The 13,482-nt window shown below is 49.9% G+C and overlaps 1 protein-coding gene across 1 annotated transcript in view; it reads left to right on the plus strand.

The window, feature by feature from the left end:
* Positions 1–3,019: 3,019 nt before the first annotated feature.
* The window catches only part of LOC118080238 (uncharacterized), a 28,574-nt gene continuing 18,111 nt past the window's right edge, over positions 3,020–13,482 (plus strand). Inside the window, exons 1-6 of the mRNA XM_088663788.1 lie at positions 3,020–3,188; positions 6,231–7,202; positions 8,058–8,172; positions 9,548–9,612; positions 11,445–11,571; positions 12,183–12,281. Coding sequence (XP_088519914.1) covers positions 6,441–7,202; positions 8,058–8,172; positions 9,548–9,612; positions 11,445–11,571; positions 12,183–12,281 — 1,168 coding nt within the window. The 5' untranslated portion in view covers positions 3,020–3,188; positions 6,231–6,440. The remainder of the gene's footprint in view (positions 3,189–6,230; positions 7,203–8,057; positions 8,173–9,547; positions 9,613–11,444; positions 11,572–12,182; positions 12,282–13,482) is intronic.

The raw sequence follows: 13,482 nt of genomic DNA on the forward strand, positions 1-13,482 counted from the left end.
AAATGCTCAACAAATTTTGTGTATGGATTTTCACTTTTTTGATATACAGTGGAACCTTGGGTTACGGACGTAATCCGTGACGTTCCGGTACTTCCAGGTTTCCCATGGTCCACAACCCGAAAACATGTAACCTGAAGCGTCCGTAACATGAGGTATGACTGTATGGCATACCTATGAAACCACTTTGCCACATTTGCAGTCATTTAAAGTGCTATGATGCCTTTTTATATAGCCACAGCTTCCCTCAAAGAATTCTGGGTGGTGATATTTGTTAAGGGTGCAGAGAGCTTAGGGAGATGCCCTATTCCCTGCCCAGTGTCATAATTCCCTGGGTGGCTTAACCATCAGACCCTCTTCCCAATAAACACTGGGAATTGTAGCTGTGGGGGGGGGTGTCTCTGTTGGAATCGGGGGTCGAAAGGCCAGCTGGCTCAGCCCCAGCTGGAGTGTCTCCCTTCAGCCTTGCCGCTGTGGAGATCCCTCGACCTCTGCTCCGGCATTTGCAAGTTTGCAGACTTGAGAACAATTTACTCAGCAGCGTAAACTGCGCAACAGAAGAGGCTTGAGGCTGTAGACACATACTAAACTACCATTTATTATACATAAATCAGGACAAAGAAAACATGGCATCTCTCCTTGCCGTCTTCTCGGAGAGAGACTAAAAACAAAAGCAATACAGAGCGGAAGTTCCGTTCACGCCAGCAATCTGAGCTGGAATGTAAACAGACATGTGACACGCAACAATCCCATGTCTGCAGCAAAGGGTGGAATTGAATCCCCAACAGTCTGCTGACAACGTTCAGCACCCTTAACAAATGAGAGCAATACACACTCCCCTGCTAATGCACAGATGGAGTCATTCATTTTCCTTCTTCAGCAGTAAAGAGATTATAGCCATCTTCAAATATCTCAATGGAAGAGGGCGCATGCTTGTTTTCTCCCGCTCTGGAGGGTAGGACTCGAATCAATGGCTTCAAGTCACAAGAAAGGAGATTCCGACTAAACCATCAGGGGAAACTTTCTGACAGAGCTGTTTGACAGTGAAAATTTCTCCCTCGGGAGGTTGTGGACTCTCCTTCCTTGAAGGTTTTTAAGCAGAGGTTGGATGGCCCTCTGTCATGGATGCTTTCTCTGAGATTCCTGCATTGCAGGGGGCTGGACTAGATGACCATTGGTCCCTTCCAACTCTGCGATTCAGTGATAAACGTGCATTTGTTTACCCTGTTTTCCAGTTTGTCCCTGATTTGAAAGGCATGGTGTTTATTCTGAAAAGTCACTAGTTTCTAGGAAATAATTAATTCTCAGCTTGCACTACATGCTAGGCCTCATCTGCACCAGAAAGTTCTTCCTGAAGTTTATTTGGAATCCCCTTTCTTGCAACTTGAAGCCATTGGTTCGAGTCCCGCCATCCAGAGCAGGAGAAAACAAGCTTGTTCCCTCTTCCATGTGATAGCCCTTGAGATCTTTGAAGATGGCTCTAATATCTCCTCTCAGTGTCCTCTTTTCCTGGCTAAACACACCCAGCTCCTTCAAACATGCCTCATAAGGCTTGGTTTCCAAGCTTTGATCATCTTGGTTGCCCTCCTCTGCACCCGTTCCGGCTTGGCAATATCCTCCTTAAATTGTGGTGCTCAGAACTGGATGGTAAAAGCTGTTCAACAGTGGAACAGCCTCCCTCGGAGGTGGTGGACTCTCCTTTCTTGGAAGTTTTTAAGCAGAGGTTGGAGGGCCACCTGTCATGTATGATTCATTTGAGATTCCTGCATCGCAAGTGGCTGGAATACAGGACCATTGAGCTCCCTTCCAACTCTGCAATTCTGATTCTATGAAAACAGCATAATGCCACTTTAAACAGTCATGGCTTCCACCTTACTAAATATCTGTGGGAACCATAGCCCTGGGAGGGTAAGAACAAATAATAATAGAAATGTAGAATTGGAAGGGACCCCAAGGGAAGGGTAATCTGTCTATCACCTCCATCTGGTACGCAGGCTGAGACCCTACCTACCTGCAGACTGTCTCTCCAGAGTGGTGCATGCTCTAGTTATCTCCCGCTTGGACTACTGCAATGCACACTACGTGGGGCTACCTTTGAAGGTGACCCGGAAACTACAACTAATCCAGAATGCGGCAGCTAGACTGGTGACTGGGAGTGGCCGCCGAGACCACGTAACACCGGTCTTGAAAGACCTACATCGGCTCCCAGTACGTTTCTGAGCACAATTCAAAGTGCTGGTGCTGACCTTTAAAGCCCTAAACAGCCTCGGTCCAGTATACCTGAAGGAGCGTCTCCACCCCCCATCGTTCTACCCGGACACTGAGGTCCAGCGCCGAGGGCCTTCTGGCGGTTCCCTCGCTGCGAGAAGCCAAGTTACAGGGAACCAGGCAGAGGGCCTTCTCGGTAGTGGCACCCGCCCTGTGGAACGCCCTTCCATCAGATGTCAAAGAGAAAAATAACTACAGTACCAGACTTTTAGAAGACATCTGAAGGCAGCCCTGTTTAGGGAAGCTTTTAATGTTTAATAGATTATTGTATTTTAATATTCTGTTGTAAGCCGCCCAGAGTGGCTGGGGAAACCCAGCCAGATGGGCGGGGCATTAATAATAATAATAATAATAATAATATATTATTATTATTATTATTATTATTATTATTATTATTATTATTACTATTACTACTACTACTACTATTTAGACCTAACCCCCCCCCCCAGCAATGCAGGAATCATTTTGCCCAACCTGGGGCTTGAACCCACAACCCTGAGATTAAAAGAGTCTCCTGTCCTGGAGAGCTGTTGCCAGTCAGTGCAGACATCCTGAGCTAGATGGACCAAAAGTCACACTTGGTTGGTCCTAAAGCAGATTCCTAATGTCCCTGGTGCGGTTTTGAACCATGATGTGAAATGTGGTGCGATTCCTTCTCCCTCCAGCGGCAGTTCCCTGGTTGCCTCCTAACTCTGCCTTTGGAAAGGGTTAAGAAAAAGGAGAAGATGGAGCCCAGCTTCCTAGACAGACTCCCGAGAAGGAGGGATGCCAAAAGGACCTTCCTGTGTTATTATTGCCATTCTTCTTATTCTGCCTCCTTCTCTCCCTCCCTTCTGGGGATGCAGAGGCCTCCTTTGCTCAGAGACACACACAGAGATCTTTGGGAAGGGGCAGAGGTGCCGCTTGCAGGGCGTGCTGGAGGGGTGAGTTGAAAGAAACGGGGGAGGGGAGAGAGAAAGGCGTGTGGCTGTTTTTGGACAAAGGGAATTTCAACTGCAAGGGATGGAGTAGTAAAAAGAGGGAGAAAAGGCATCCGAACAGGGGCCTGTAAGGAGCAGGGATGATGCTCTCTCACCCCGGTCCTTGCATGAGGTTGCAAGGATGTAGTCATCCTATATAATAATGTCCATGTTGTCCCTGCGTCCAGATGTCCCGTGTGTCCCTGGGGTACTGCGCATGTCCCCCAGAGACACAGGGATTGGACGGAGGGACAACCAGGGACACAGGGATTGGACCCGTGCTCTCGGGACACAGGGAACAGCCAACTGCCGCTCCGCCAACCGCCGCTCCGAAGCCCAGTCTCATGCTGGAGGTGCGCGGTGAGGCGGCGGGGGAGAGAAGCGCTCCCCCCCCCGGCAGCCTTGCCGCACACCTCCGGCATGGGACGGCGCTTCCTCGGGGAACCCGAGGAAGCCGAAGCGGCAGCGGGCGCGGAGGGAGGCCCGCTTTGGCTTGGCAGCGGCGGGAAGAAGGGGAGGAATTCCTCCCCTTTTTCCCGCCGCCGCCAAGCCAGTCCCGGAGCCGAATTGCGGCGCGGCGGGGTTTTTCGCCGTTTGCCTCCCCCTCGAGGGAAGGCAAACGGCGAAAACCCCCCGCTGCGGACTGGCTTGGCGGTGACGGGAAGACCCGCCAAGCCAGTCCCGGAGCCGATTTGCGGCGCGGCGGGGTTTTTCGCCGTTTGCCTCCCCCAGGGGAAGGCAAACGGCGAAAAGCCCCCGCTGCGGACTGGCTTGGCGGTGGCGGGAACATCCCGCCACCGCCAAGCCAGTCCCGGAGCCGAATTGCGGCGCGGCGGGGTTTTTCGCTGTTTGCCTCCCCCAGGGGAAGGCAAACGGCGAAAACCCCCCGCTGCGGACTGGCTTGGCGGTGGCGGGAAGACCCGCCACCGCCAAGCCAGTCCCGGAGCCGATTTGCGGCGCGGCGGGGTTTTTCGCCGTTTGCCTCCCCCAGGGGAAGGCAAACGGCGAAAACCCCCCGCTGCGGACTGGCTTGGCGGTGGCGGGAAGACCCGCCACCGCCAAGCCAGTCCCGGAGCCGATTTGCGGCGCGGCGGGGTTTTTCGCCGTTTGCCTCCCCCAGGGGAAGGCAAACGGCGAAAACCCCCCGCTGCGGACTGGCTTGGCGGTGGCGGGAAGACCCGCCACCGCCAAGCCAGTCCCGGAGCCGATTTGCGGCGCGGCGGGGTTTTTCGCCGTTTGCCTCCCCCAGGGGAAGGCAAACGGCGAAAAGCCCCCGCTGCGGACTGGCTTGGCGGTGGCGGGAACATCCCGCCACCGCCAAGCCAGTCCCGGAGCCGAATTGCGGCGCGGCGGGGTTTTTCGCTGTTTGCCTCCCCCAGGGGAAGGCAAACGGCGAAAACCCCCCGCTGCGGACTGGCTTGGCGGTGGCGGGAAGACCCGCCACCGCCAAGCCAGTCCCGGAGCCGATTTGCGGCGCGGCGGGGTTTTTCGCCGTTTGCCTCCCCCTCAGGGGAAGGCAAACGGCGAAAAGCCCCCGCTGCGAACTGGCTTGGTGGTGGCGGGTCTTCCCGCCACCGCCAAGCCAGTCCCGGCAGGCCGCTTCCTCTAGCGCCCGTTTTTAAACGGGCTAAAATCCACTAGTTATTAATATTATTGTTTGCATCAATTGCTCACGTTTGGGAGTTGCGTCTGCAATAAACAGAATGAGAGGAAGAAACTCCACTGGGGTGCAAAGATTTATGATTACGATTTGCTTTCGTCGTTTTGTCAAAAAAAAGCAGGCAAACCACACAAACCACCACCACAAAGACAGGGGAGACTCTTGGTTTTTTTTTCTTGTTGTCTCAGGCTGCTGCTGCAAAAAAGCACAGGAGCTCGACACAGGGAGGAAATGTGGCAACTCAGTGTTGTTCCCACAAGACAGGCGGCAGCTGTGCGGAGTGTGATTGTCAGGAGAAAATATTTATTTTCCGTGCTTCTGGCTGCTGTAATGAACGCAGGAACATGGTAGATGCAGAAAGGTGGCAACCTAATGTTGTTTCTGCAGTTCAGGTGGGAAAATTGGGAGAAGGGGTGTCAGGAAGCAAATGCCCCCCTGCTTGTTTTTGGTGTCTCTGGCTGCTGTAATAGGTACAGGAGTGAGACGGGGTGAAAAGGTAGTAGCAATGATATTCATGCACATTAGGAGGCAAAATTTAGGGGTGTCAGGGGAAAATGTCCTTTTGCTTAATTTATGTGTCTCTCAGGCTGCACAGGAACATGACAGAGGGAGGGAAGGTGGCAACCTAATGCTGTTTCTACAATTCTGGTAGCAAATTTTTTTTGGGGGGGTTGTCAGGGATGGTTGTAAGAGTCTGAGTTGCTGAATTGTAGAGTTAAAAGGGACCTCAAGTGTTGTCCATCCCCCTGCAATGCAGGATTTTTTTTGCACAACATGGGGCTCGAACCCACAACCCTGAGATTAAAGGTCTCATGCTCTACTGACTGAGCTATCCCAAGTTTTTTATCCTTTCAGCAGGAGCAAAATAAGAGTCTTCTCTAATGTGTACACAATGGAATAAGCTACACGTGCTTATTTAGCCATCTGCCCCTTCCAGCTAAAACAACCAGGAGGAGGCGGGTTCTAATTTTAACATCAAATGCAGCTTGTAGGAAATTCTGAACAACTCTGCTTTCAGGGATCCCCTGAAATGAAAGAAAAGGGGGGGGGGGAGAGAGATGCCTCCTTGATGGAAGGTAAGTCTTTCTAAAGAGGGGTAGCCAGATTAAAAAGAGGGCAGGAGTCCTATGCCTTTAATAGTTGTATAGAAGAAAGAGCAATAGAGGCTGGTCCTTGAGGCATTAGGGCAAATGGGGCACTGCCCCACCAACCTTTGTCTGACTCAACCTGCCTGCCTTCCTGGTTACATCCAGCCCAGGGAGGTGGCATTTTCCAAGATGGTGGACAAGACAGGTCTGATCCAGCAGAACTCTTCATTCAATATGCTTATGTCTTATTTTCTTTAGGGAGAGGCCTGTCCCCTGGCTTGAGAATGAATCCACCTTCTGGGTGACCCTTCTCTATAGTCTATAAAGATCGTCTAAAGATCTAGCCCTGCAGCCTTTCCTAAAGATTTTGCGTTTTACAGGGCCGAAGCAGCCTCCCTCTAGTTAAGAGGCACGGAGCAAATCTGTAGATCCAGCTCCGTTGAGGCGAAAGAGAAAGAGGCCTCTTGGATGTCCGGAGGATCAGGGATGGCAACTGTAGGCTTCCAATTTCAGCCTTTATTCGCTCACGAGTTGCCTGCAGGAATTAAATCGGAAGAGGCAGAAGCGCCAGGTGATTCAATTGGAGAAGAACAAGGAGACAAAGGCCGCCATTTTGTGCAAGCTGGGACAGCCCAAGGCTTTTCCAAAGGTCCGCCACTGCTACAGATTAAACAGGAACCCGAGGAAGGTTTGGCCAAACACTGGGAAATCCGGTGGCATGACTTTTTATGGGGCCAAGCAGGATGGGATAATCCACAGCTTCAATGGGGCGTTAAGGCCTCCATCGGAGAGGAAGCCCAAAGTGACCGGTGTCCTAGAGCGGAGAGGTTGACCCAAATCTCGCCAGATCTCAACGCCGAAGCCCCAAAGAGCCTGCATGTCAGAGGGAGGGGAGACGCCAAGGTGGAAAGGGCAACTGTCCCGGGTGACATTAGCGCTGAAATCCAGCGTAAACGCTTCAGACATTTCTGCTACCGGGAGACGGAGGGACCCCGAGAGATTTGCAGGCGGCTCCGGGAGCTGTGCTGTCAGTGGCTGAAGCCGGAGAAGCACACCAAGGAGCAGGTGGTTGAGATGGTGGCCCTGGAGCAGTTCTTGGCCGTCCTGCCTCAGGAAATGCAGGGCTGGGTCAAGGCAGGGGGCGCAGAGAGCTGTGCCGAAGCGGTGGCCCTGGCAGAGGACTTCCTGCTGAGCCAGGAAGAGGATGAGCCTCAGGGATGGGAACGGAAGGTGAGGCCACCAAATATACGAAGGGGCACTTATCATTATTTTATTATTATTATTATTTTAGCAAAGCAGTATGCAAAAGGCCATCAAACACCCAAATTAAAGAATTCAAGCAAAATATCAAATCCCATTACTCAATACTCATGTCATTTTCTGGCTGCCCATTTGCAGGTGAAACTCGGAAAACTAGAATATCGTCGAAAAGTGCCTTTATTTCAGTAATGCAACTTGTCATTTTTTCTTTTTCTTTTAATTTTTACAAATGCTTTCTTTTGGAAATTCCACAGTAATAAAACAAATAGTTACAAAAATAAACAAAAATAAACATCGCTATTACATTTCATTAATTGCATTCCATTTATAATTGACCCGCCTAACGACAAATAATTACAATTACAACAAATAAAGGCTTGACATATCTTGCTTTGCATCTCATATATTGGTTTACCTTTTAAGTTGCATTACTGAAATAAATGCACTATTCAACGGTATTCTAATTTCCCAAGTTTCACCTGTATTGTCAACGGCAACAGAACCCGCCCCACTCCTCTAAATCAAGCTTTGCCAGCCCCGTGTCTTCTGGGTGTTGATGGACTCCATGCGGCAAGCATGGTCAATGGTCTGGGATGATGGGAGCTGTAGTCCAGCAACATCCAGAGGTGCTTGTAGGTTTCCTCACTCCTGGCTAGAATAGTACTGTTTCCTTTTGGTGCTCCCTCTAACTTCCGTCACTCTGCCCTGAACAAGGGGGTCCTTCCCCACAGGCATCTAGTACGAACAGGATGCTGGACTAGATGGGCCAACTGGTCTGATCCAAAATACTCTTCTGATGCTCTTACGTCCTCTCTGTTGCTCCAGGTACCTGAGGAGGAAAAAAGGGAGACTGCTCTGGGTCTCCTCTCACCTTTGAGCATTCAGCCAGGACCTTTATGCAAGGAGGAGGAGGAGGAGAATGAAGATGCCAGTCTGCTTGGTAAGGAGTTATGGGATGGATTAGACTTTACAAAAGTGGCTTGTTTACAAAGGTTTTGTTTCCTTCAGTCATGAATTCAAGGGGGCATAGAACTAGGTATATGCATACAGTGGACGCTCGGGATAAGAACGTGATCCATGTGATCTAGATCAAGGGAAGTAATAGTACCACTGTATTCTGCTCTGGTCGGACCTCACCTGGAGTACTGTGTCCAGTTCTGGGCACCACAGTTCAAGAAGGATACTGACAAGCTGGAACGTGTCCAGAAGAGGGCAACCAAAATGGTCAAAGGCTTGGAAACAATGCCTTATGAGGAACGGCTTAGGGAGCTGGGTATGTTTAGCCTGGAGAAGAGAAGGTTAAGAGGTGATATGATAGCCATGTTCAAATGTATAGAAGGATGTCATATAGAGGAGGGAGAAAGGTTGTTTTCTGCTGCTCCAGAGAAGCGGACACGGAGCAATGGATTCAAACTACAAGAAAGAAGCTTCCGCCTAAATATTAGGAAGAACTTCCTGACAGTAAGAGCTGTTCGACAGTGGAATTTGCTGCCAAGGAGTGTGGTTGAGTCTCCTTCTTTGGAGGTCTTTAAGCAGAGGCTTGACAGCCATATGTCAAGAATGCTTTGATGGTGTTTCCTGCTTGGCAGGGGGTTAGACTGGATGGCCCTTGTGGTCTCTTCCAACTCTATGATTCTATGTGGGAGGCACGTTCGCAACCCGCAGCATTTGCAACCTGCAGCGGCGCGCCTGCGCACACGTGGGTCGCAATCCAGCACTTATGCACATGCGCAAAGTGCGATTTAGCGCTTCTGCGCATGCGTGAGCGCTGAAACCCAGAAGTAACCCGTTCCAGTAGTTCCGGGTTCGGCGTGGTGCGCAACCCGAAAACACGCAACCTGAAGCGCCTGTAACCCGAGGTATGACTAAATAAAACAATTCCTTCCAGTAGCACCTTAGAGACCAACTAAGTTTGTCATAGGTATGAGCTTCCGTGTGCATGCACACTCATACCTATGACAAACTTAGTTGGTCTCTAAGGTGCTACTGGAAGGAAATTTTTTATTTTGTTTCGACTATGGCAGACCAACATGGCTACCTACCTGTAACCCGAGGTGTGACTGTATGTCTAGCATTAAACATAAACAACCTACATTTAAAGCTGCTTCCTACCATCACGGCTTCCCCCAAAGGATCCTGGGAAAACCCCTATTCTATTCCCAGAGACACAATTCCCAGAGCGGTTTAATATTAATAGAATAATATAACTGTAGAATTGGAAGTGCAGTGACTTGAGAAATGTTTTAAATAAATGAAATGAATGTAATGGTGGCCGGTCTCCCATTTTGCTTCTCCCATCCCTTCCTGCCTTGTAGCCAGTGGGGCGTGGCCTCTGATTTCCTGTGGTTCGTCTCTTCATCCTGCTCCGGAGCCAATTCAGGTGAGGCCTGAACGTGGGAGTTGCGGAGGTTGGGGAGGGAAGGTGAGGAAGAGGGAATAGAGATGTAGCTGAGGTGGTTTGCCATGTGGTTAAGAATTTGCCGGATGTTGGATGCGCACGCTTTTTTCTGGTTTGCACCTTGGAAGTCAAACAGAATCCATTCCAGAAGTCCGTTCGACTTCTAAAACGTTTGGAAACCAAAGTGCAGCTTCTGATTGGCCGCAGGAAGCTCCTGCAGCTAATCAGAAGCCACGGAAGCCCCATTCGGACATTCGGCTTCCAAATAACGTTCGCAAACTGGAACACTCACTTCCGGATTTGTAGTTTTCAGGAGCCAAAACGTCCGAGTTCCAAGGCATTCGGAATCCAAGGTACGACTCTATTGGACTTATTTGTCACTTTGCAGTAAAACAAATCTCAAAGCGTCTTACTAACCCTGATGCCCATACTCTGCCTTCTGTCAGGGACTGGGCAGAGGAGGAATGGTGGAGACCGCCTCCCCATCCTGACACGGTATCATTAGAAAGGATCCCAGAACCTCCATCTCCCAGAACCCGGTGAGCCTTAAAAGTAGGAGAGCAAGAAGCTCAAAGACAGAGGGCCCATAGCAGCACCTGTAGAGGAGACGATGAGAATGACGAATGAGAACGTGGGAGAGACGGGGTGGAGTGCGGGTGGAGATTCACTCAGGACATTGCCATTATCCAAGAGGCTGGGTTCTATAGCCTCTCTCTGTAATATTGAAATAAAAAAGGACAGTAAGAAACTTTCCCTTGTCTTTATACTTTCCCGGGCAACCGGCTGGGAGTCACTGACAGCATCCTGACAACTCCATTGTAAGGAATGCTTCTAAATATCAGTTCCGGGAAAGCACAGGAGGGGAGAATGCTGCTGTGCTCAGGCCCCAAGTTCCCCCAGGATCTGACTGTTGCCAACCCTACGCTCAGCGCCTGAGAAGCCCCCAGCAGAGGACTGGCAAAGTCCCTTGGCACTGCAGTTCCTAGCTGACTGCCAGGAGCTTGGGAGGAGCTGTGCCAAGGGTCTTGGACTGGCGGGCGGGGAAACCCACCTGTCAACCACCTGACATCACGACATCGGATGGGTTGCCCCAACCACCTGTCAAAGTTGGCCAATGGAGGGGGGTGGAGATTAATAAGGGTCTGTCCCACTGGGTCAAAAAGGTGCCCCACCTCTCTTGCAAACTAACGAGGAGAATTCTTGCATCCTTCCTGGGAAAGTTGTTGTGGTGTAGTGGTTAGATCATGGCTAGGCAAACTAAGGCCTGGGCGCTAGATCCGGCCCAATTGCCTTCTAAATCCAGCCCACGGATGGTCCAGGAATCAGCGTGTTTTTACATGAGTAGAATGTGCCCTTTTATTTAAAATGCATCTCTGGGTTATTTGTGGGGCATAGGAATTCATTCATTTTTTATTTTTTATTAAATATAGTCCGGCCTCCCACAAGGTCTGAGGGACAGTGGACCGGCCCCCTGCTGAAAACGTTTGCTGACCCCTGGGTTAGAGTGTCGGACTAGAACCTAGGGAACCCCAGCCATGAACCTCACTGGGCGACCTTGGGCCTGGCCCTGTCACTTAGCCTAACCGGCCTTACAGGGTTGTTGAGATGATAACCGCCCCCTCTATTGCCGGGGGTTGGACTAGATGATCCTTGGGATCCCCTTCCAACTCTATAATTCTATGATAACAACAGGAGATGAGCTGGGGTGTGTGTGAACCAATTACATCCCCTTGAGCTCCTGTGGGGATATACAGGCAATAAATAATAATGTCTAGACAGCAAGCGTTGAGGAAGCAATATTTTCCTTATTTCAGGGACCATTGGCCTACGAGGAGGTGGCAGTTTACTTTGCAGAGGAAGAATGGGCCTTGTTGGATCCGGACGAAAGAGTTCTGTACAAGGAGGTCACGTTGGAGAATTATGGGAATATGGCTTCATTGGGTAAGAATCTCCTCTGCAGTAGCCTGTAAGGGAGCAAGGGGGAGGGAAAGAGCAGCTTGTGTCTCACATGTATGTCAACCATGGCTATTTCTCAGGGATAGTCTCCTCTTTAAAAATAGAATTGACCCTAGTACAGTCGTACATTGGAAGTCGAACGGAATCCATTCCAGAAGTCCGTCCGACTTCCAAAACATTTGGAAACAAAGCACGGCTTTTGATTGGCTGCAGGAAGCCAATTATCCTGGTTACAAGAAAGGAGATTCCAACCAAACAGGAAGAACTTTCTGACCGGAAGAGCTGTTCGACAGTGGAACGATCTTCCTCGGAAGGTGCTGGACTCTCCTTCCTTGGAGGTTTTTAAGCAGATGTTGGGTGGCCATCTGTCATGGATGCTTTAGCTGAGATTCCTGCATTGCAAGGGTTGGACTAGTCAACCCTTGGGGTCCTGTCAAACTCTATGATTCTATGTTTTTGCCCAAATGGGGACTGTAGTTTCTTAAGGGTTCTGAGAGTTGCCAGGAGCATGTGAGGGACACGTTTTTCTAGCTTAGATGACTTGAGATGGCAGAAATCACTCCTTAACTTCCTGTGTTTTCTTCCCTTCTGTAAAGGACTTTTGATTCCCAAACCAGAGTCCGTCCCCTGGCAGGAAGGAAAGGAAGATTTATTCACTCAAGACCCTGAGGAAACAGAAAAAGGAGGTTTTGCAGGTAACTGCTCACCTGTGTGACCATTCATGCCTAAAAAAAACCTATTATCCCCTCTAAGGGCTGGTGAAGGGACCCAGGTGGCGCTGTGGGTTAAACAACAGAGTCTAGGGCTTGCTGATCAGAAGGTCGGCGGTTCGAATCCCTGCAACAGGGTGAGCTCCTGTTGCTCGGTCCCAGCTCCTGCCCACCTAGCAGTTTGAAAGCACATCAAAGTGCAAGTAGATACATAGGGACCACTCCGGCGGGAAGGTAAACGGTGTTTCCATGCGCTGCTCTGGTTCGCCAGAAGCAGCTTTGTCATGCTGGCCACATGACCCAGAAGCTGTCTGCGGACAAATGCCGGCTCCCTCGGCCTATAGAGCGAGATGAGCGCTGCAACCCCAGAGTCGGACACGAGTGGACCTGATGGTCAGGGGCCCCTTTACCTTTAAGGGCTGATGAGGTTGTCAAAATTTATTCTCAGGTGCACTATATATAAATCTAAATAATATTTATATTTCAAAGGCACACCCAAACAATTTGAGGAGTTATTTGATAATTCCAAAGAGTTCATAAATTGTTTGGGCCGATTTTGGAAGTCATGTCCTCACTCTGAATTGTATTTGCTCTCACTCTGAACTGTATTTGCTCTCACTCTAAACTGTATTTGCCATCACCAAAACAACCCAAGCACATCTTTCAACATATGGAGACACTGGAGTTTGTCTGGGACTCCTGCCCAGGTGATTGGAGTGACTGTACCCTTTTGGTTCTGTGAGTGGGACATAGCTCTGTAACGATAAGCATACGGAGTACCGCAGGTCCATCTCCACTTAAAGTATCCCAAGGAGCAGGACTAGAAAAAGACCTCTGCCTGCGACACTGGATTGCTACCAGTCAGAGTTGGCAGTACAGAACTGGATGGCCAAATGGTCTAATCCACATAGGGTATCTTTCCATGTTCATAGGCCTTTGAGGGATCCGCTGTAGTTCAGTAGCAGAGATAGGGATGAGAGAGAAATTCTATTCACTTGTACTTTCTGAAGCAACACATAAACTGAAAAACAGATATCTTTCTAAATTTGCACCTTCCCAAATTTTGCAGCGGAGTTATCCAACCAAGTAAGGTGTACAAAAAAATGCATATACTAAAGAGTGCAGGAAGATGATCCCCTCAAGATTCATTGTTTTTAACTTTGACCCTGGGCTGTGTGTGTGTGTG

This window comes from Zootoca vivipara, chromosome 2 (assembly GCF_965207765.1).
Source record: "Zootoca vivipara chromosome 2, rZooViv2.hap1.1, whole genome shotgun sequence".
In the NCBI taxonomy this organism is placed as follows: domain Eukaryota; kingdom Metazoa; phylum Chordata; class Lepidosauria; order Squamata; family Lacertidae; genus Zootoca; species Zootoca vivipara.